Source organism: Coregonus lavaretus (assembly GCF_964263955.1).
Source record: "Coregonus lavaretus genome assembly, chromosome: 8".
Taxonomy (NCBI): domain Eukaryota; kingdom Metazoa; phylum Chordata; class Actinopteri; order Salmoniformes; family Salmonidae; genus Coregonus; species Coregonus lavaretus.
In genome coordinates this window covers 35193664-35216424 of record NC_139995.1, presented here as the reverse complement: position 1 = coordinate 35216424, position 22761 = coordinate 35193664, and the positions used below count along the sequence as shown (strand labels likewise).

The 22761-nt window shown below is 44.2% G+C and overlaps 1 protein-coding gene across 3 annotated transcripts in view; it reads right to left on the bottom strand.

Moving 5' to 3' along the window:
• Positions 1–22761, bottom strand: part of LOC311133522 (LIM domain and actin-binding protein 1-like) — a 40850-nt gene that overhangs the window by 7489 nt on the left and 10600 nt on the right. For all 3 annotated transcript variants that reach the window (XM_084167025.1, XM_084167026.1, XM_084167027.1), the window contains exons 3-5: positions 21753–21798; positions 17455–17907; positions 3538–3592 (exon numbers count right to left, since the gene is read on the bottom strand). In XM_084167025.1, the coding sequence (XP_084023151.1) occupies positions 3538–3592; positions 17455–17907; positions 21753–21798 (554 nt within the window). The remainder of the gene's footprint in view (positions 1–3537; positions 3593–17454; positions 17908–21752; positions 21799–22761) is intronic.

The following is a 22761-nucleotide window of genomic DNA, read 5'->3' as shown; positions in this document are numbered from 1 at the left end:
GCGGACAACCGATGGCCCAGGAAGGAGATGGACTCCTGGAAAAACAGGCATTTCTCTGCCTTCACATACAAGTCATGCTCCAACAGCCTACCCAACACTTGACGCACCAGGGCCACATGATCGGCTCGTGTAGAAGAGTATACTAGAATGTCGTCAATATACACCACTACACCCTGCCCATGCAAATCCCGGAAGATCTCGTCCACAAATGATTGGAAGACTGAAGGAGCATTCATTAACCCGTATGGCATGACGAGATACTCATAGTGACCCAAGGTGGTACTAAATGCTGTTTTCCATTCATCTCCCTCCCTAATGGGCACCAGGTTGTAGGCGCTCCTGAGATCCAATTTTGTGAAGAAGCGCGCCAAATCATCATACTCAGGAGGAATGTGCAGTGCGGGCATTTGGTTCGGACTTTCCACCGTGGTCGCCCCTACGGAAACACCTATACACCGCCCGACACACTGATCAGACCACTCCCTGAGAGCCCTCTGTTGCCACGAAATGGTGGGGTCATGAGAGATTAACCAAGGAAGCCCCAGCACCACGGGAAACGCAGGAGAGTCGATCAGATACAACTGTATGATCTCCTCATGACCCCCCTGCGTCTTCATCTTTAGTGGCGCTGTGACCTCCCTAATTAAACCTGATCCCAACGGACGGCTATCTAGGGCATGAATAGGAAAAGGCACATCTACTGGTAGGAGGGGAATCCCTAACTTAACACAGAAATTACGATCAATAAAATTCCCAGCTGCGCCTGAATCGACTAGCGCCTTATGCTGGGAATGAGATGAAACCTGGGGAAATTCGACTTGAATACACAGGTGGACAACAGAGAGCTCTGGGTGAGTTGGGCGCCTACTCACCTGAAATGACTCATCAGTGCGTGACCTGTTGCCTCGATCCCCAGGAGACCCTCCCCAGCACCGAGCCGCAGTGTGTCCTCTACGGCCACAGTTGGTGCAGAGGACGGCCTCCCTCCGGGTCTCTCTCCTCCTCTCTCTAGCGCCAGCAACCCCGAGCTCCATAGGGCTCGGCTCGGAGGTACTGGGAGATGGAATGGACGGCCCCAACTCCGGACGTCCGCAACTCCGGACGTCCGCGGGTAGCCAGCAGGGTAACCAGACGGATCGACATGTCCACCAACTGATCGAAGCTTAGATTGGTGTCCCTGCAGGCCAACTCTCGGCGAACGTCCTCTCGTAGGCTGCACCGATAGTGGTCGATGAGGGCCCTCTCATTCCACCCCGCATTAGCCGCTAGAGTCCGGAAGTCCAGGGCGAACTCTTGTGCGCTCCTCTTCCCCTGTCGGAGGTGGAACAGACGCTCCCCCGCCGCTTTACCCTCTGGGGGATGATCGAAAACCGCCCTGAAGCGGCGGGAGAACTCTGCGTAGCTGATGGTGGCGGCGTCTATTCCCCTCCATTCGGCATTGGCCCACTCCAACGCCTTGCCGGATAGACAGGAGATGAGGGCGGAGACGCTCTCGTATCCCGAGGGCGCCGGGTGTATGGTTGCCAGGTAGAGTTCCACTTGAAGTAGGAAACCCTGACACCCGGCTGCGGTGCCATCATATGCCCTCGGGAGCGAGAGCCGAATCCCACTGGACTCCGGAGATGGTACGATGGGGCTGGCCGATGGTGGTGGTAATGTAGGAGGAGGTGTGGGCAAGCCTCCTCTTTCCCATCGGCTCAGAGTGTCCATCACATCTTGCATGGCGGTGTCGAGTCTACGGATCATGGCGTCCTGGCTGCTGACCCGATCCTCCAGCGACTCGGTCACCACCGCTGGTCCTGCTGACTACATGGGTGGTGTGTTATTCTGTCAGACTGGGGTGATGTGTATGCGGCAGTGAAGTCAGGCGCAGGACACAGAGGATCAGGAATGACTACTTTACTTCCAGTAATACGCACAAAAACAAAAGTCTCCAACACTAGAGGAGTAACACGCGGAGTGCGTAAAATAACGAGCTAGCAATGCCAAACATACGACAGGACAAAAGGACAATAACACACAAAGGCAAACATAAAACAAGGGAACTTATATGTTACATAATCAATACAAAATAAGAAACAGGTGTACAAACTAGACAACACAAGACACACACCGAAACATCGATCGGCAGTAGCTAGTACTCCGGGGACGACGAACGCCGAAGCCTGCCCGAGCAAGGAGGAGGAGCAGCCTCGGCGGCATCCGTGACACCTACATTAGCTACTATGAAAACAAGATGGGAAAAAACTGTCCTACATTAGCTACTATGAAAAAAAACTGGGGAAAGGGTATATAAAAGCTGCCAAAAGTTTATGACTTCAGTAAATAAAGCTGGTATTTTTAGATGGAGCACAGTGCCCTCACAATGAATTGACACACTGTTCTGCCACACAGTTCAACCACAGCTCTTCTAAAAAATAAAAAATAAAAATAAATAAACCTGCACTCGTCTTTTCCTACTAAATCAAATCTAATTTTATTTTGTCACGTGCCGAATTCAACAGGTGTAGACCTTACAGTGAAATGCTTACTTACAAGTCCTTAACCAACAATGCAGGTTTAAGAAAGAATACCAACAACAACAAAAAATCAAAAAAACGTTTTTTATTAAATAATACGAAATAAAAGTTACAAATAATTAAATAGCAGCAGTAAAAATAACAATAGCAAGGCTATATACGGGTCAATGTACCGAGTCAATGTGCGGGGGCACCGATTATTCGAGGTAATTGAGGTAATATGTACATGTAGGTAGAGTTATTCAAGTGACTATGCATAGATAATAAACAGAGAGTAGCAGCAGCGTGGGGGGGGGGGGGGGGGCAATGCAAATAGTCTGGGTAGCCATTTGATTAGATGTTATTGAGTCTTATGGCTTGGGGGTAGAAGCGGTTTAGAAGGCTCTTGGACCTAGACTTGGCACTCCGGTACCGCTTGCCGTGCGGTAGCAGAGAGAACAGTCTATGACTATGGTGGCTGTAGTCTTTGACAATTTTTAGCGCCTTCCTCTGACACCGCCTGGTATATAGGTCCTGGATGGCAGGAAGCTTGGCCCCAGTGATGTACTGGGCCGTACGCACTACCATCTGTAGTGCCTTGCGGTCGGAGGCCGAGCAGTTGCCATACCAGGCAGTGATGCAACCAGTCAGGATGCTCTCGATAGTGCCAGAGCCATTGTCAGACAGGACTAGCACCAACTTTGCTGATAATTACTTTATTGGGGGAAAATGTACTTACTATGACTGTGACCACCTAGCTATCTTAAGATTAATGCACTAACTGTAAGTCGCTCTGGATAAGAGTGTCAGCTAAATGACTAAAATGTAAAATGTTGCACCCGTGGATAAAAAAAAATCTGTCTGAATGCAAACCCTGCATCCTCATCTGTAACATTCATGGATAGAATGAGTGCACTGGGCACCTCTCTGCATGGGATCCTTTGTCAGTTGGTGCCTAGTGGTGGTGATATCAGCTGTGACCTCAGAATTTGATTATACTGTATGGGTCTAGTGCAGTGTGTGTGTGCTCATGCATTACCTCCTAGTCTCTGGTCCATGTCCTCGGAGGAGCTGCTGTGTAGTCCCGTGTTCACCTGGATGATAACATAAGGGTCAAGGGTCAGGGTTCAGTTTATTCCACAACCTCAGACAGGACTTGTACAATGTCATCACCTTCAACCCAGCAACCACAGACCCCTCCTGCTTTCTCTACTTCCATCTATCTCTAAGCCTTAGTTTGTCGGCCTCTGCTTTGCTACCCATATCTACACTCAGACAACATTAAGCCACCCCATCATTGGTCACTCTTGACCACCCACCAACACCTCCCTTATCTCACAATGGTTTGGCCCATCGACATCAAAGCCAGTTCCTGCATATTCTTTACATTACAATGAGCCACTGATGGTTTCTTAAACAAATCCCTATTCACACTGGCACACACAAACAACACACATACCCATTTGGGGCATGTTCTATTCCCCCCACACACACCTTGCTCTAGACCTAATCAAATAACAAGCATTCACATCAGTGATTAATCTAATTTGCCCAAGAGATAGACTGATAACAGTAAGGAACACTTTACAGTTAAACACCAAAACAATCACCAAATATCTATGGTGATATCAGATTTCATAAGAAGCTCAATTGTCTCAAGTTGCTGAAACATTTCTAACTTGAACAAGATGGTGAATTTACTGCATTCGGCAAATTTTGGACAGCAGATGCAATGAATTCTACAGCTAAACTCAATCCTGTATGTTTTTAACAAAGCATTACGCATAATATGTAGTTCATCATGGAAAATAAACAAATATGACAAGACAAACTTCATAGAAGTAAAATACTTCTAGCACCACACAACGGATATAAACCGTGTAATGAACCACATAATGACTTACCAGAAAGTCAAGGGAGATGCACCCCCTACACCACCACTAACCACACACACACTACTGTATGTACACATACTGTATGGGTGCGGACACGTGTACACAGTGTTCATCCCCTAATAAGCTCAAGAGCCAGAGCCATTGTCAGACAGGACTGTCTGTCCCCCCACCAACTCCACCATGACACAGCCACTCTACCCACTAATATGCACACACACCCAGCCTCCACACCAGTAGGCTATACACACTTAAATCACACACCCCTTAACCTACAAAACACTGAAGACGCCCAGTCATAATTCCCTAAGATTGTAAGTACAGATGGGCTGGGGAGAAGGGTCACAACAGGGAGAAGGGTCACAACAGATGGGTTGGGAAGAAGGGTCTTTCTGTTGCCAAAGGAGCTCTATCTCTATCAAAGCCTATTCCCCCTCAGGAGACTGAAAAGATTTGGCATGGGTCCTCAGATCCTCAAAAAATTCTACAGCTGCACCATCGAGAGCATCCTGACTGGTTGCATCACCGCCTGGTATGGCAACTGCTTGGCCTCCGACCGCAAGGCACTACAGAGGGTAGTGCGTACGGCCCAGTACATCACTGGGGCCAAGCTTCCTGCCATCCAGGACCTCTATACCAGGCGGTGTCAGAGGAAGGCCCTCAAAATTGTCAGTAAGCATTTCATCATGGAAAATAATTGTAAGTAAGCATTTCACTGTAATGTCTGCACCTGTTGTATTCGGCGCATCTGACCAATAACATTTGATTTGATTTGATTTGATCTTGGTGGCCTCTGGTACATTCTAATGCCTTGATTCCATCTGAAATACACAGCAAAATTATTGAACACCTTATCGAGTTTACCTCCCAGATTGGAAAACTTTGTTGTAGTATTCAAATCTAATTGTATTTGTCACATGCTTAGTAAACAACAGGCTAACAGTGAAATGCTTACTTTTGTATTTATTTTTGTATTTATTCTGGATCCCCATTAGCTGCTGCTACATACAATAAAACAATACATAACACAACACAGTATTACACACTACTCTACCATGACATATCTACAATACAAAATCGAGAATACAGCAAAAGGACAATATTAAAATGTACTGTATGTGTGTGCAGTGTGCATGTGTTTGCAAATGCTGTATGTGTGGCCTTTACAGGCCCCTCCCAACGATGCAGAGAGAAAAATAACGTAAAAATAATAACACGATGAATAAACACAATGAGTAACAATAACTTGGCTATATACACCGGCACAAGCACTGAGTTGATATGCAGGGGAATGAGGCTACCGGGGCAGACATGCAAATACAGGCAGGGGCAAAGTCACTAGGCAACAGGAGGATAGACAATAAGCAGTAGCAGCAGCGATAGGTCAAAAGAGTTTGTGCAAAAGGGTATTGTGTAGAAAGACATGACATTACAATTTAAATCACTGAAAATGTATGAATTCAGTGTATTGTTAGTTGTTTTGGATATTGTTTAGGTCTAGGCCTATAATGATTAGGACTATTTTCTACCTAAGAGAACATGAAACCTTTAACCTGTCTTCTCTTGAGATTAAAGTCTTATTCACAGTTTTACTGCAAGATATGAATTGCTACAATGATGTTTGTTCTTCAAATTATGTATTTTATTAAAACAGAAAAATGAAATAGCCAACATTATCTTGAAAATTAAATGAAAGGTTTTGTTTTTCCAGTTTTCCTAGTTTCTTCTTAGGTTTTCACTCTCAAAAATCACACTTCAAAAAAATAGAAAATCAACAAAGGTGGATGTTCTAAGTCCACAACAATGCTTAAACCACATCAGGAGACCACTTTTGAGCTCTGGGAAAAATCAGAGAATTTTAGATTTTTGGGTGTAGTTATTTATACACTGAACAAAAATATTAACGCAACATGTAAAGTGTTGGTCCCATGTTTCGTGAGTTGAAATAAAAGATCCCATACATTTTCCATATGCACAAAAAGCTTATTTCTCTCCAATTCTGTGCGCACATTTGTTTACATCCCTGTTAGTGTGCATTTCTCCTTTGCCAAGATAATCCATTCATCTGACAGGTGTGGCATATCAAGAAGCTGATTAAACAGCATGATCATTACACAGGTGCACCTTGTGCTGGGGACAATAAAAGGCCACTCTGAAATGTACAGTTTTGCCACACAACACAATGCTACAGATGTCTCAAGTTTTGATGGAGCGTGCAATTGGCATGCTGACTGCAGGAATGTCCACCAGAGCTGTTATCAGATAATTTAATGTTCATTTCTCAACCATAAGAATTTATTTAAATTGACTGTATCTCAGTAAAATTGTTGAAATTATTGCATGTTGCGTTTATATTTTTGTTCAGTATAGTAAGGGTTACATGGAGAAAATTAGACCTCTCTGAAATGAAAATGGATGGCCCTCCCTTCAGCAAAATACACTGCTCAAAAAAATAAAGGGAACACTAAAATAACACATCCTAGATCTGAATGAATGAAATAATCTTATTAAATACTTTTTTCTTTATAATAATAAATAATAATAATATGCCATTTAGCAGACGCTTTTATCCAAAGCGACTTACAGTCATGCGTGCATACATTTTTTTTGTGTATGGGTGGTCCCGGGGATCGAACCCACTACCTTGGCGTTACAAGCGCCGTGCTCTACCAGCTGAGCATACATAGTTGAATGTGCTGACAACAAAATCACACAAAAATTATCAATGGAAATCAAATGTATCAACCCATGGAGGTCTGGATTTGGAGTCACCCTCAAAATGTAAGTGGAAAACCACACTACAGGCTGATCCAACAGGCTGATCCAACTTAAAACAAGTCAAAATGAGGCTCAGTAGTGTGTGTGGCCTCCACGTGCCTGTATGACTTCCCTACAACGCCTGGGCATGCTCCTGATGAGGTGGCGGATGGTCTCCTGAGGGATCTCTTCACAGACCTGGACTAAAGCATCCGCCAACTCCTGGACAGTCTGTGGTGCAACGTGGCATTGGTGGATGGAGCGAGACATGATGTCCCAGATGTGCTCAATTGGATTCAGGTCTGGGGAACGGGCGGGCCAGTCCATAGCATCAATGCCTTCCTCTTGCAGGAACTGCTGACACACTCCAGCCACATGAGGTCTAGCATTTTCTTGCATTAGGAGGAACCCAGGGCCAACCGCACCAGCATATGGTCTCACAAGGGGTCTGAGGATCTCATCTCGGTACCTAATGGCAGTCAGGCTACCTCTGTCGAGCACATGGAGGGCTGTGCGGCCCCCCAAAGAAATGCCACCCCACACCATGACTGACCCACCGCCAAACCGGTCATGCTGGAGGATGTTGCAGGCAGCAGAACGTTCTCCACGGCGTCTCCAGACTGTCACGTCTGTCACATGTGCTCAGTGTGAACCTGCTTTCATCTGTGAAGAGCACAGGGCGCCAGTGGTGAATTTGCCAATCTTGGTGTTCTCTGGCAAATGCCAAACGTCCTGCACGGTGTTGGGCTGTAAGCACTACCCCCACCTGTGGATGTCGGGCCCTCATACCACCCTCATGGATTCTGTTTCTGACCGTTTAAGCAGACACATGCACATTTGTGGCCTGCTGGAGGTCATTTTCCAGGGCTCTGGCAGTGCTCCTCCTGCTCCTCCTTGCACAAAGGCGGAGGTAGCAGTCCTGCTGCTGGGTTGTTGCCCTCCTACGGCCTCCTCCACATCTCCTGATGTACTGGCCTGTCTCCTGGTTGCGCCTCTATGCTCTGGACACTACGCTGACAGACACAGCAAACCTTCTTCCCACAGCTCGCATTGATGTGCCATCCTGGATGAGCTGCACTACCTGAGCCACTTGTGTGGGTTGTAGCCTCCGTCTCATGCTACCACTAGAGTGAATGCACCGCCAGCATTCAAAAGTGACCAAAACATCAGCCAGGAAGCATAGGAACTGAGAAGTGGTCTGTGGTCACCAACTGCAAAACCAGTCCTTTATTGGGGGTGTCTTGCTAATTGCCTATAATCTCCACCTGTTGTCTATTCCATTTGCACAACAGCATGTGAAATGTATTGTCAATCAGTGTTGCTTCCTAAGTGGACAGTTTGATTTCACAGAAGTGTGATTGACTTGGAGTTACATTGTGTTGTTTAAGTGTTCCCTTTATTTTTTTCAGCAGTGTATATTTGACCTAAACCCTGAACAAAACAAAACAAAAACTCCCCGATACCCAAAATAATATTTAAAACAAAGTGGATTGCAGAGAACAAGTCTACCGTTTACCCTCACTTCTTGGACAGACCAGAGCCTTAGATATGCAGTTTTAGAAAATGTTCTTTGTCCTGTAAGCATTACATGGCAACGCAGGAATTTTGATAGCACACAGGGCTGCGGGCCAGAATGATGTGGGTTTGCAGACCACCATGGACAAGAATAGGGGTAGAAAGATCTCCTTTATATTAAAAGCATTGCATGAACCTATCATTGTATTTCCGAGAATAAAATTGCCTATTATAAACATTTCATGCAATTCTACATCATTTTACATATTAGCAAAATCTTTTTAATACCACACACATTTCTGAAATGACAGGCTAAGAATGGACAGAGAAATAGGCCTATGTGTTCATCTTATCATACTTCTCCAATGTCAAATCAGTGCGTCTTGTTTGCAACAAAACTTTGAGCATGGTAATTTCAAAGGTTAGGCCTACCCTTCCACCCCAGACAGAGTAGGCCTACCGACGCAGAAACATTTAAGCTTTAACTGCTGGCTACTCTTCTTCTGTGGATGAACCCAATGAGAGAAGGTCACAAGTGTTTCCCTGCAAGCTGTTTGGGTTTAAACATCTTCTATTGTACAGAAAGTTAGTAGCTTAATCAATTGATAGTGACAGAATTAGATTACTTCCCAAGCAAAGTCAATTTTTTGGCTCCTCGGCTATAGAAGGTTGTAGCTCAGCCTCTGAATGTTAAAGAAAGGAAACAATGATATCCCCATATGTATCGGAGTCTTTCCCTAGTATTTTACACGTGGGTTCTAGCATAAAGCATCGTGGACCAAAGCGCTGTTATTTTATCAATCAAATTAGTGTTATTTTCTTCAAAATCTTAAGCTAACAAGGGGTAGGCCTGTGCTTTTTGCCATTTTCTTTAATAAAAAAGTAGGCCTATGGCATACCCTCTCATACCCCCTCAATTTGAGTCTTGGTTTTAACTTAACAGCCCTTCACTGACATGGAGGTAGGCTATTTAAAGAGTCCATGGTGGGTGGAGTAATTGACCAACAAATCTATGGATATAGCAGCCTATAGCCTAATTTAATCTGTCAAACAGGTATGCCTACCTCTTATTTCTTAAATAGGAAGAAATAGGCTCCAACACAAAGCCCTCTTGTTGTTAGTAAAGTCTAATTGAAATGAAGACTGTTGAAATGAATTATGCCTACTCAAATTTGCCTACTTTCAGCACCATGAGCTGTCAATTTCCGATTGACTGTGCTGCGGCTGCTGCTTCAAGTTTCAGGACCACAATGTAAGTTACTGGAATCTGGCTTATTGTGAGGTCAATAACTCTGATAAATATATCACGGGCAAGAAACATATTGTTTTTAATCAAATATATTATAGTAGTAGCAAGCTATCAACGTTGACCTCCGGTCCTCCTTCTCATCTTCACGCTCTCCTTCCCCAACTGAACAGAACATAGGCTAGTCCACGCATTTTTTGGACAAGGCCTAATCAAAATGATTTTCGGAAGAAGCCTTTGACTCTCCTCCTGAACTGCCAGCGTACCCTAGACAGTACAGCCATTGGTTTGACAGCACACAAAAACGTTTTTGATCAGCAAGAGCAGAGCAGTCTGGGGCTCAGGGTTGGAATATCCATTGCAGTGTGTAATGCAGCCTAGTTTTATTTACACCATCAAAGCAGCTATCTTAGATTGATTGAGACCACACTATAGGCGCACTTGATATTGTGTGTCCAGCGGAGAACCAGAGATGAGGGGGGGAATTGGGCATACATCGATATATAGCCTAATAAGCAACTTAATCTTAAACACTGAGAAATATAGAAATTTCATCAATTACAAATTACATGATCCTCCCCTGGGCTAGATTTAAAAAAAATACTAAACCCTCCCCTTGACTGAAATGGAAAAAAGCATGACCCTTCCCCATTTTCCTCACGGTAATCATTCTGTCAATTTCGATCCATCCCTTACCCTTTAATTCAAGAGCGCATCCTAGCAAGAGGCTGTTGTTTATCGGGGGTTTTGTAGCACACATGATGGTAGAGTTTGCTAAACAAATACCCACTGGATTGATTAAAATAATCATGATATCATTCTGCTAGGTAAGCATAGGCTACTTTGTAGTTAACTTTTAATTGAGAAGGTTTTGGGGAAAACGTTTCCATCTACCAGAATACTTTTCATTAGCATCATCGCCTAATTGTAATATTTGGATCAGAATTAGGCTCTCCACTACCTTTTGTCCCTGCAGTGATGATTCACCATCTTCATCAAATGTTTTCATAATTTATCTGCAGATAATCGCCAAAAAGTCCTAGGCCTACCGGTAGCCTATGCAAATTAGGGAGCCAAATGAATGGATCTCTCTGATGCGATTCGATAGGCTACACTGACTGACTAGAGGAGAGTCACTCACTTTACGCCTCGATCAGACCGACAGATTCATTGCATCAATGCTGCATAATAAATTCTGCAGCCAAACTTTTTTCATTAGGTAGGCTAATCCAAAATGTTTACTGAATATGTGAGCAACAAAAGTTCAACATTCACCTTTTGCTACTATTTCTGTCAAGTCTACGTATACAGTTTGATGCATACATTGGATAAATCCAATGTATGCACCACACAGAACCCACTGCAGCTGTCTCTGCAACACAATGCTGCAAGACAAATGCAACATTCCATTAGAAATGAATGTACTTCTGGTGTACCAAAATGCAATGATGCTGTCGATCTAATCTAGGCATTAGCGTCACTGTCTGCCAAGCCCCGACCAGAGTATGTGAGCGGAGCTGGAGCGGAGCTGGAGCGGAGCAAGGAGTGGAGCTGGAGCGGAGCTGGAGCGGAGCTGGAGCGGAACTGGAGCGGAGCAAGGAGTGGAGCGTGCCCAATTTGACTGGAGTGTTGAGCGAGTTTCCCAAAGGCTGGAGCGTCGGCCTTCTCGCCCGCTCCAATTTCGCTCCAGTAGAGCTCACTTCATGAGCTCAGGGCATGCCCGGCCCAGCATGCATTTGTAGTCTACTTGTGTGCTGCTATAGCCCCTTGCTTTAGCTACTGTCATCAAGTATGATAAATATTTTCATAAAGAAACTGATAAAACACACAGGTGAAAAACCAAGGTGACTTACAAAGATTAGGACCAAGAGCAAGAGAGGGAGTGTTATGATGTAGTGTCCACAATTAGTCATCGCGGAATCTGAAAAGACCTGTATCCCGAAAGTATGATGGTGTACTACGTGCACATGCTAACAGAAAGGAGCGAGGTGGTTAGCAAGCTAAGTGTCATTGTAGCAAAGTATTTACAAACAAAAAAACAGATCTCTTAAAAGTTTCGTTCATTTACATTCTATTATCTATGCAATAGGCCATCATTGATTTTGGCCCAATAGGCCTGGCATATTGCCTCTTTCAAGGAGCTTTCTGTTTTGATAGGGTTATTTTACCTCAAATCCTTTAGGCCTACCTACAGAAAAATACAAAAACAACTATGCATCATGCCCAGCCTGACAAGAGTGGCCCGAAGGGTGTTTAGCATCCCCAGTAGCTCTGCAAGTGCGGAGAGGGTACTGTATTCTCCGCTGTTGGCCTGCTCTCCAGGCACCATTGCATGAGCCTGAAGTCAGACGTGTTTCTAAAAATGAATTCAAAGGCATTTTTCATTTAATTTTAGGTAAGTCACAGCCTATATGTGCAATTTATAGACTATAATGACTTAATATAACAAAATGTTGTTTAAATCCTGAGAGCTTAATGTCCCTGCCAGCCTAGTGTGTCGCACTCACAAATGCTTCTTAAATGTATTTCTTTGTAGGCTATAGCCTAAATAATTAATTCTCATTCCTTCTTAGGCTACCTGTCTGGCTCCTGACCTATTTAGAGTGTTTATATATGTGACTCATTTCAGGAAACTAGGCGTATGTCGCACGTCACTACTTCACAGGAGAGCCATTTGAACGTAAACTTAAAAATATATATAAAAATGTGTTTTTTTGCATAAATGTGAACTTTCATGTACCTTAATAACAAACTTGTATGCCATCTGTAAATACGAATACAATTGTTAAATTACGAGCCTAGTTGGTTTAGCCACAGAAAAAGACAGCAACCTTCCCGCTAGCCATAATTGGCCCTCGATAATGAGTGGGCTGGACATGCCGAGAGATGAGTTTGGATTGGCCTGCCATGTAGCACGCACCTGTCTATTTGAGCTGGTCAGCATGTGTAGCTAATCCTGTCTAATGCTTTAAAAAATATATATTGCGTAGTAGAACTGCATAAGTGTTGCTCTCCACTTTCTGGAGGACCGAGTTTTGAAATCAGTGGAATTAGGTTATGATAGCTAAGGAGATGGAGAAAACACCTGTCTCCGGATTACATCTTCAAACTAAGGGCAACCATGGCATCTGTGACAGAGGGAGAAGCGTCCATCCATGTACACTGGTAAGATAGTCTAGCTAGCTACATTTTCAGATATTACACATTTCTAATTTAGTCAGAAAGTCATTTTCATTTCAAGTTAAAGTGACTGTTAGCTAGCTAGCTAACGTTAGCTGGCTGGCTGGCTCGCTAGCTAACGTTACGTGTATGATCTGTGTAGTAATATTATTCGTATCTCAGAGCCATTTGCTTTGCTAGTTATAGCCTAATGTTAGCTAGCTAACATTGAACCTGTTTGGTTAGCTACCTGCAAATTCATGCAGGGTAGTAACGTCATGAGTTGGGATTATGGTTAATTGTTTAGCTAGCAAGCTACATGTCTAAACAAAAGACTCCACTATGCAAGTATCCATTTCAATCAAATGTTCATGATTTCACTGCGACACGACAGCTGTTGATAGACGTAGCTAGTAAATTCGCTTTGGCTATCTACTCCGATTTCAGCGCACTCTCGTCTGAGTGTGCCAGAGTGCAGAATAACTGACGGATTTACGAAAGCGCAACACCCGTTGAATATGACCGGTGTCAGTAAACGTTGGCAAAAAATAGTAAATTATTGCCAGCAGCACAGTTGCAGCCACCAATGCTCTGGATAACATAGAAACAGCCTAACCAGCTCTGCTAGGGCGAGTAAAATGGTCAGAGTGAGCTGTTCTCTCATTTGTCTGGAAGTAGCTAGCAAGCTAGCTAATGTTAGCCAGTTAGCTTGGGTGCTTGACTGCTGTTGTTAGGACAGAACGCTCAGATCAACCCTTAAAGAGATGGGTGGGGCTAAAGCTTAAGAGGGTGTGAACGATGCTGAATGTGTGTAGACAAAGAAGAGCTCTCAGTAGCTGTACTAAAACATTCAAAAGGCAATTTTCTCAAAAGTGAGATTACAAGTTGATCAACTTTCAAAGCAGAATTACTTTCCCATTGTTCCTCAACTGTAGTGTATGATATACCATTTTCTAGTCTCTACTTTTATCCAATGTAATAAACACCTTTTCAAATTTTGCTACATAAGACCGAATCGAGCCGGTCAGTCACGTTGTTTAATACGACATGTAGCCCATTTGAAATGTTGAGCGCTTCTTAGTCACCTTTTCCTGATGTTTATTCAAATATTTTTCATTCAAATCATATGGTTTGGTTTCAATGCTTCAAAACCAAATTGTAGGTCCAGGTACTCACAAAAATAGATGGTTGTTGGTTAAATTGTGATTTTAATCAATGGAGCGAATTTGGAGCGGCAGTTTTTTTTCCTGTGAGCGAGGAGCGGTTCTTAGCATGAGTGAGAGCGGGATTTCCGACCGCTCAACTCCACTCACATACTCTGGCCCCGACATCCTAGGAAAGGAAACCTAGGAAATCATTTGGTTTACTTATGCCGATGCGATACCATGGACATATACCACGTTGCATGATTTATGAATGACAAAGGGATATAGGAGATCGACTTTATTCAGTCAGTTCGACACCTTTTATAAAACTAATCAACACTTGCTGTTCAGTTGTCAATCAACGCACAGTAAATAGCCTACTATGCGCCACGACTCCGCGGGGCTGGCTATGTGAAACATGCAAAAGAAAATGAATGAATGTGTCAGAAAACAATAATTAGGCTAAGTCGTGGATTTCGACTCATTGTTACCACGTACATTACATTGGACGTGCAAGTTCACGAGCATCATGCACTCTCCCTCCGTGTAAAGAAATTAGAGGGAAAGAGGGAAGGAGAATTCCAAAAGGTGGGTCTTTGAAAATATGTTATGTAAGAGCAGAGGAGAATGATATGGCCTATAGTTTACTGAGGAGGACAGTTTGAGGAAGAAACACCTGATTCCATTGCAATCCAAACTATGTGCCAATAACTAAATGTTGGGCTAATAGACCAAAACAACAACCAAGCAAAGAGGCATCAGTCATTTTAGAGAGAGGACAAGCATGTTCCTAAATCTACACAACTTAACAGGCTAAAGCTCCTACGTTTTTCAGGTCTAACTAGGTAACTATAATCATAAAATAATGGTGTAATAAATAAATACATATATATAAACTATGCAAAAAAAAAACAAAGGTACCTATGTTTTGAATACTATGGTAATAGAGATAAGACTAATGCCAGTGGCAGTATAGGGTGGTTTATTTAGGGGACAGCCAGGCAGTGAACAGAGCCCAGCCGTATCTGTTCCATCTCAACCTTTTATGCCTAGGCTCCATTACAGCTATTCAGATGGACTGATAGCAACATCCTAGCTCATACAGTTAAGGCGTCAGCATGCTTCGGTTCGGCTGGCACCAAGCCGAACCCGGTGAAAAAATGTGCATTAAAACAAGTTGTCTCTCGTTGAATGACAACAAACACTTTATTGAAAAATCCCTACTGTTGACCAATCACCGACGAAGGGACGGAAAAACCCTTACCACACAAAATGTCGTCATAATATTATGCACGAACTGTTCCGGATGGGAAGCATGCGGATGCCTTTACACCCCAGGGCTGATCGAAAAACAGTAGATACAAAGAGAAAGGGTGAATGTAGAGATTAAAAGAGAACTAGAAACAATGAGTGTAGCCCATTTGAGGTGAGGGTGAGGTAATAAAGCGAAAGAAAAACTGAAAAAGAGGCGTAGAACTAAGGAGAGAGAGGGAAGGAGAGAGCAAGAGAACGTACTGTGACTTTTTGATTGGAGAGAGAGAGAGAGAGAGAAGTGTGTGTTCTGTAGGAGCAGGGTTTGTAGGCCTCCAGTGATTGGGAGAGAGAGAGAGAGAGAGAGAGAGAGAGACAGAGAGAGAGAGAGAGAGAGAGAGAGAGAGACAGAGAGAGAAAGGAGTGTGTGTTTTGTAGGAGCAGGGTTTGTAGGCCTCCAGTGATTGGGGTGTAAGGAGCGTGTGCATAACACTCCCATGACATCATCACTGCTGTAAGATGACATCAGCCTAGAGCAGGCACTGAGCTATAGGGGAGGGGTGGGGGGCACTAATGTGTGTGTGCGTGAGTGAGATGGAGCACAAGTCCGTGTGGGTACACCTGGAGACGGGGTGTAGTCAGCTGAAATGCACTGGGGTAGCAATTAAGGCTTTTGTGCGTATGTGTATTAAGGAAACACACACACACCAAGCACAGCTCTCAGACCAAGACGAATCGAGGCCCTCCTACCGTCACTCCCCTCAAGTCCAGAAGCATGGCCATTTTGGCAGGCCTCATCTGACTGACTGGCTGAGAGAACAAAGACTACAAGACTACCACTGTTCTCAGACCAGTCTCCCTAAGGAGACACTGGGGGAAATTCCAACATGTACGCCTAGGTCTTAGACTAGTGGTCATCATGAACACACTTAAAGAGATGAACACCAAAGCGTGGTAGCGACTCACTCCAGTACGAGTCGGACTCCCCAGCCTTGCTCTCCCACCTGGACCATGCTTCAACACTGTTGGCTAAGCCAGGGTAACCAGAGACCACCAGGAATACAAGACACTATTCTCACAGTAATATGATTTATACAAAGTACTATTGTCTCAGAGTCACACCCCAAAGTTTTACTAAACATTTATAAGACAAGAACATTTGAGAGGAAACAGGAAACTGAAAAATAGGAGGAGCAGCTGTGTCCAGAAGTGGAGTGTAATCTTGTGTGATGCTGACAGAGAGGTAGGTTGGGGGCCATGGGGGGTGAATACCTAACTGAAGGAGAATGACAGGACACAGAGAGGGAAAGAGGGAAGGAGAATTCTAAAGGTGGGTCTTTGAAAAGAAAGACAAGGAGGAATGTGGGTACCTTCTTGACCTTGGGCTATTAAACATGGCCACTAATGAGTGACTTATCTATGATAATATCTGAGGAGCCACAGGAGAACCTCCCTCTGAGTGTGTCTTGCGCAAAGCATTGAACTTCTCAACTGGGGGTGTCTCTGTCAAGTCAGTGTGTGTATGCACGTTTGAGAGCCTCTTGTGTGATTAGGTAAGCTAGTTTTAGCAAGTCTCCACTAAGTGAGTGTGTGTGTGTGTTGAAGTCTCAGTGAATGGGTGTTCTGTCTGTACTTAGTGATGTGCACTGAGACAGACAGTGGTCTTTGGTGTGCCTTTTTGAAAAGCACGGGTGCATCAGGTACCAAGGCATGTGACTGCTAGCATGACTACAGTCCAAAGGAAGCATTAAAATGTCTGGCTGTGCAACAACAGATCAGGAGTTCAGCTGCATCCCAGCTGGATACAGGGGGCTAACCAATCACACACACACAGATGACTGACCTGACCCCACAACTATACAGCGCAGCTACATGTTGAGGAAGATGCCAAGCGACAGAGCGAGAGAAGTATCATTAGAGGAGAGAGAGAGGGAGAGATACTGTGTAGATGGATACATACCCACAGTGTATGTGTGTCTTATCAGTCTTACCTTTCCCTTGGTGCCCTCTCCCTTCTCAAACATTATCTTCAGGCTGTTGAGAGGCACGCTGGGTTTCTCAATGGGTGTGCAGGGGCTGGGTGGCACCACCTTCTCTTCTACCTGCATCAGCTCTTCCTCCTCCACTCGCTCGCTTGGCTGCTGCGCTTTCTTCTCCATCCCTCTCTGTCCCTCCTCGGCTATAGCTGCTGCTGCTGGATACTGGAAGCGGCTGACGGCTGTGCTTTGACCACCCTGAGTGCTCAGGGATCCCGGGGACTTGGCTGGGGGAAGGTGCTCGGTCGGGGGGGTTGGTTTTGGTACGGCAGGGGGGGAGAGGCGGGTGCGGGGTGGGCCGGCGGATAGCGGGGCGGGTCTGTCTTGGCGAGGACCTGGCTGCTCCCAGCGCTTCTTCAGAACACTCAGGTTCCCTGAACGCAGGGTGGGCGGCAGGCTCTCCACTGACTGACAGGAAGAAGAGGAGAGGAGAGCAGATTAGTGAATGGTCAACTGGAAGAATGTCTTGAAGTTGTCCTGAAAAAGGTAATATCGACTGAAAGGTTAACCATATAAACTGTACAGAGGTAATTGTGTGTAGGAGTAGTCTTGTATGACAAATACGGTACCAATTTCTAACAGTTAATAATACAAATAGTCAGTCTCATTTTTCAACTGTGTGGGATCAAATGACCAAACAAGCTGGAACGAAACAAATACCAACTAAATACTCATCACCAGTTGCTTCCTACATTCTACATCTACCAGTCAATCATGTCCTGTATTATATAATCCAATTCCAAGCACCCAGACTGCAACCAAATGAACAGGAAATAACACAGGAAAAATCAAAAGCTCATAACTTTCTTACTGAGGCCACAGTGGGAAAATACTTTGTGGACAGCAGTAGTTACTGACGTGGAAGAAAATACAAATTAGATAAGCAGAGTTGGTCCAGGAGAGAGGATATGTTGTCACAGTAGCTGGCTGGTAGCTGAAGTCAGAGCAGGCAACCATCAGCTGCTGCACAATCAACTCTACAGAGGCAGACAAAGTCTTCGCTCAAGATGGAGAGAGAGCTGCACTGAACATGGAGACCTCTTTCCCAACCGCATTCCATTCTGGGGCAACCTACATCATCTTTTCCTGAAGGTACAGGGAGGGTTCTCTGCTCGGCATATAGGCTCAACCATCCATGAAGCTCCCAACTCATAACTGACACTGAGCAGCAAGCTGAACTATTAGGGGACAACAATACTCCACTGTGTGATGTCCATGACTTTGATTTTCACTAGAAGATATGGAAATGAATGCCAGCTTGTAAACGGTCTGTGTAATATGGGGAAGTTCTGAAAGGTATGTGAAACAATATGGCCCTTTGAAAGCAGAACAGAGTCAACTAATGAACTAATAAAGTTAAGTTTACATGGGGAACTCGATGTTCCTGTCATGGAACCGCACTGGGCTATGGCAAACAGAGCCCAACTCAATACAAACCATCTAAATCACATGGTTCACACCCATGAAGAAGAGAAACAATATGTATTCTAAGTGGTAAAAGGACATCCATAACACAAGCCCCAAGCAGTACTCCCTAACAAAGAACAAACCTGACTTTTCCCTTCAACGTGATGGTCAACCATATAGCAGTGGCCGTCCACACAAACTTGAGAGAGATATAAAAAGCTGACATGACTTCCCAATGTCATCGCATTGACCACACACACACCACAACCAAGCAACTCCAACAAACCTAACCTGCAAAATACATCAAGTCATGTTCCACCAACAAAGGATGTGACAGAAACTAGATGGAAACACATGGAAAAAAAGCAGAGCAGAAGAAGGGAGGACTGAACGAAGGGAAAGAAGGGAGAGAAACCCAAAGCTGACAGAAAACACACAAAGACAGTAGGACACCCAATAACTCTCTTTGTGAGAGCAGCTGGAGTACAATAAGTACAAAAGAAAAGGAGCAGCAGACAATGAAAAGTTTGTTCCCCGTTTTGTGAAAAGAGAAGTGGTGAAACCTGTGAGAGCGAGACGAAACAAGGCGTAGTGGGGAGGTGGCAGGCAGGGAGAGAGAGTCCTGTAGCTGGAATCAGTCTGCAATCCTTCCCTCTAGTCTGTGCTAAGTGAGAGTGATCAAGCTCTCCCAGATGTTAGCAGTTAGAAAAACTCTGCATGTAGGAACTAGCCCACCCCCCATCAAGACCAGGAGAGAGAGACTGAGGCAGAGGGGGGGGGAAATACCCCAGGAAACCAGAAAATGATACATTTGGGAAAAGGTTTAACTCTTCGCTGACTGAGTCTGTTTTTTTAAACTTGAGTTTTAACTTCTCTTATTGAGGTTTATCCCCAAATAAAGATTTTAAATATATGTAGTTATTTTTTGTGTAAATCCAGCTCAGACACAGCTGAAGGGTCAGGGATTCAATTTTTGTGTGAGCCAATGTCAGAGCCATACCCATGCACTGATGTAAGGTCATCACCTAACATGTAACGTGTCATGTTGCAGAACCTCTTGCCGTCAGTGTCGAGATCTGTGATGCCAAATCACATCATGACATTCAAATTCAAATGGGGCGGCAGGTAGCTTAGTGGTTAAGAGCGTTGTGCCTGTAACCGATAGGTCGCTGGTTCTAATCCCCGAGCCGACTAGGTGAAAAATCTGTCGATGTGCCCTTGAGCAAGGCACTTAACCCTAATTGCTCCTGTAAGTCACTCTGGATAAGAGTGTCTGCTAATTGACTAACAAAAATACAAACAATTAAAAATATATATTATATTAAATCAAAACTGAAAAAAAACATTCCTGACGGTGTTGTTGTACAAAACCAAACTCTTATTCTTTGTCCTCAAGAAGACAGTGTAAACTACAACACATTATGTTGTCCTGTTTAACCTATGGAGCCATCTCAGTCAGTGACTGAGTCAGATTCCTGCTATAGGCGGCTAATTCCAGCCATTACCGCTACTGAACACACACACTTACTTCCTGGTCAGAACCCAAACTGTGATTCAATCTGACTGACTCAGCAGCAGGGAGGACCACATTAATTGAGAGTACAGTAAGCCACCATGATAGCTCTTACGGAGTGGAACATTCATTCCCCTATAAAATGATCATTAACTTCTGCGTGTCTTTTGTGGTTAGAGAACATAATAGATGTGATTAAGTAGAAATAATGATACCTGTAATTACATACAGAACAATTACTTATAATGGTCACAGTTGAAGGGGGGGGGGGGTTTGAGATGCCACATAGTCAACATAATATTAGGAAGACTACAGGAGCCTCCTTACAGTTTATTTGTGGACCAAAATGCCATCTCATAGTCTCATGTTAAATTGTTTTAGTCCCATGTAATCTGTCAGCTCCAAATATACATGTAATCCTTCATTATGACACTGCTGCTGTTTGACCTGACCTGTAAAAACGTAGGGACCAAAAATATGTGAAAAAGTAAAACTCCTGACCCCTATGCTCCATACCGCAACACAGAGGAAAGCCGAGACCGCTCTTCCTCCTTCCATTACCCTTGGAAAATGTACAGCCCATCCCTTGACACCAGTGTTGCCTGCCTGTCGGTACACACACACACACACACACGCACGCACACACACACACACACACACAGCATTGTGCTGACTGAACCTGTTTAACTCAGCACAGACAGGAAGGAACAGCATTCACTGGCAGCTAAGTAACCAATGATCAGAATACAATCCCCATCTATCAGCTATTGGAAATGGTAGTTACCTTGTACTCCTGCATGACATTGGCTGATCACTTATTCCCTGTACCCTTGTCCACTTCTCCAGCACTGCCCAACAGACAAAGACAACTATCCCAAGAGGGAATTACTTTGGGATTAGTTGGCTGAGTCAGGATTAGGGTCATGACTGCCTGCCCATCACAATAAGTGGCCAGGCAGAGCTAGGCATGGACTCGGTGTGTGTGTTCCTCAGACGGGATGAGGATAATAATGTGTGTGTGGGAGGTCGTTTTTGAAAGGCCCTCTAAAAAAGAGGCAGACAATGTGAATGATAAAGTGCTTTATCCCATTTACTCACTGTCAAGCATAAGTAGCCTAAGCAGAGAAGAGAGCAGAGAGCACAAAACCACTCAGGCATACACACTTTAGTATATAGTTCACTGGTGACAGATTCAAAGAGACAGGGTCTTGACCAAGAGGACAGCTCCACAAGTGTATCATTGAACTGGTGACTGTGTGTCTGATGTAATGATGTCACATCCTGTAATTCCATGAGTGGGCCTCTTGTTGGGGAGCTGAATGGAGATACTCACTGCTTTCTTCTTCTCTGCATTAGACTCCTCAGCAGCTCTCTGGTACCTGTTGGAGAGAGAGAGGAGCAACATTGACCTCTGCTGATCAAGAGAAGAGGTGCACACAATAAAATGGACCAAAGCATTACCAACATTGGCATTATGCTGGGAATGGAAGTTTGCATTGGTGTTGAATCAATAATATCTACAGAGGTTTTGCAGGTCTGAAGAGACCAGGTAGGTGTGCAAACAATATAAAAAAGGTTTAGTGAGGCTTCTAACATTTTTCTGACACCAATCCAGTTTTTTCTGGATCTGCACACTAAAGGGTTAGGGACTAAGGGGAAGGGGCTAGTGGCTAGGGGTTATGTCTAGACTGAGCTATACTCATCTCCCAATGACATAACCCTTCATTACGTTTTTCTCCTTTTCTTAACTCATACAGTTGTACTTTCAGTCTGTTCCCAATATGATGAATGATGACGAACTGGAATATCAAGATTGTGGTGACGTAACATCTACTTTGCATAGCAACATGAGAAATGGACATGTACATATTTTATTAGGATCCCCATTAGCTGTTGCCAAGGCAGCAGCTACTCTAAACATTGTGCATTATACAAATTTACATTACTACACTACTAAGAATAATGTGTGGGTGTGTGGGTGTAGAGTGTGTGTTTTAGAATGTGTGTGTAAGAGTGTGTGCGTGTGGTTCTCTTCACAGTCCGCATTGTACCGTGAGGTGTTGTTTAATCTATTGGATTTTACTGCTAACTTGAGTTACCTGAAGTGGAAGAGAGTTCCATGTAGTCATGGCTCTATATAGTGCAGTGTGCATTTCCTAGCCTCTATTCGGGACTGTGAAGAGACCTCTGGTGGCATGTCTTGTGGGGTATGTATGAGTGTTTGAGCTGTGTGTTAAAAGTACAGAACTGTCTGTTCAATTGGTTAACACATCAATACCTCTCACAAAGACCAGTAGTGATGCAGTCAATCGCTCCTCTACTTTGAGCCAGGAGAGATTGAT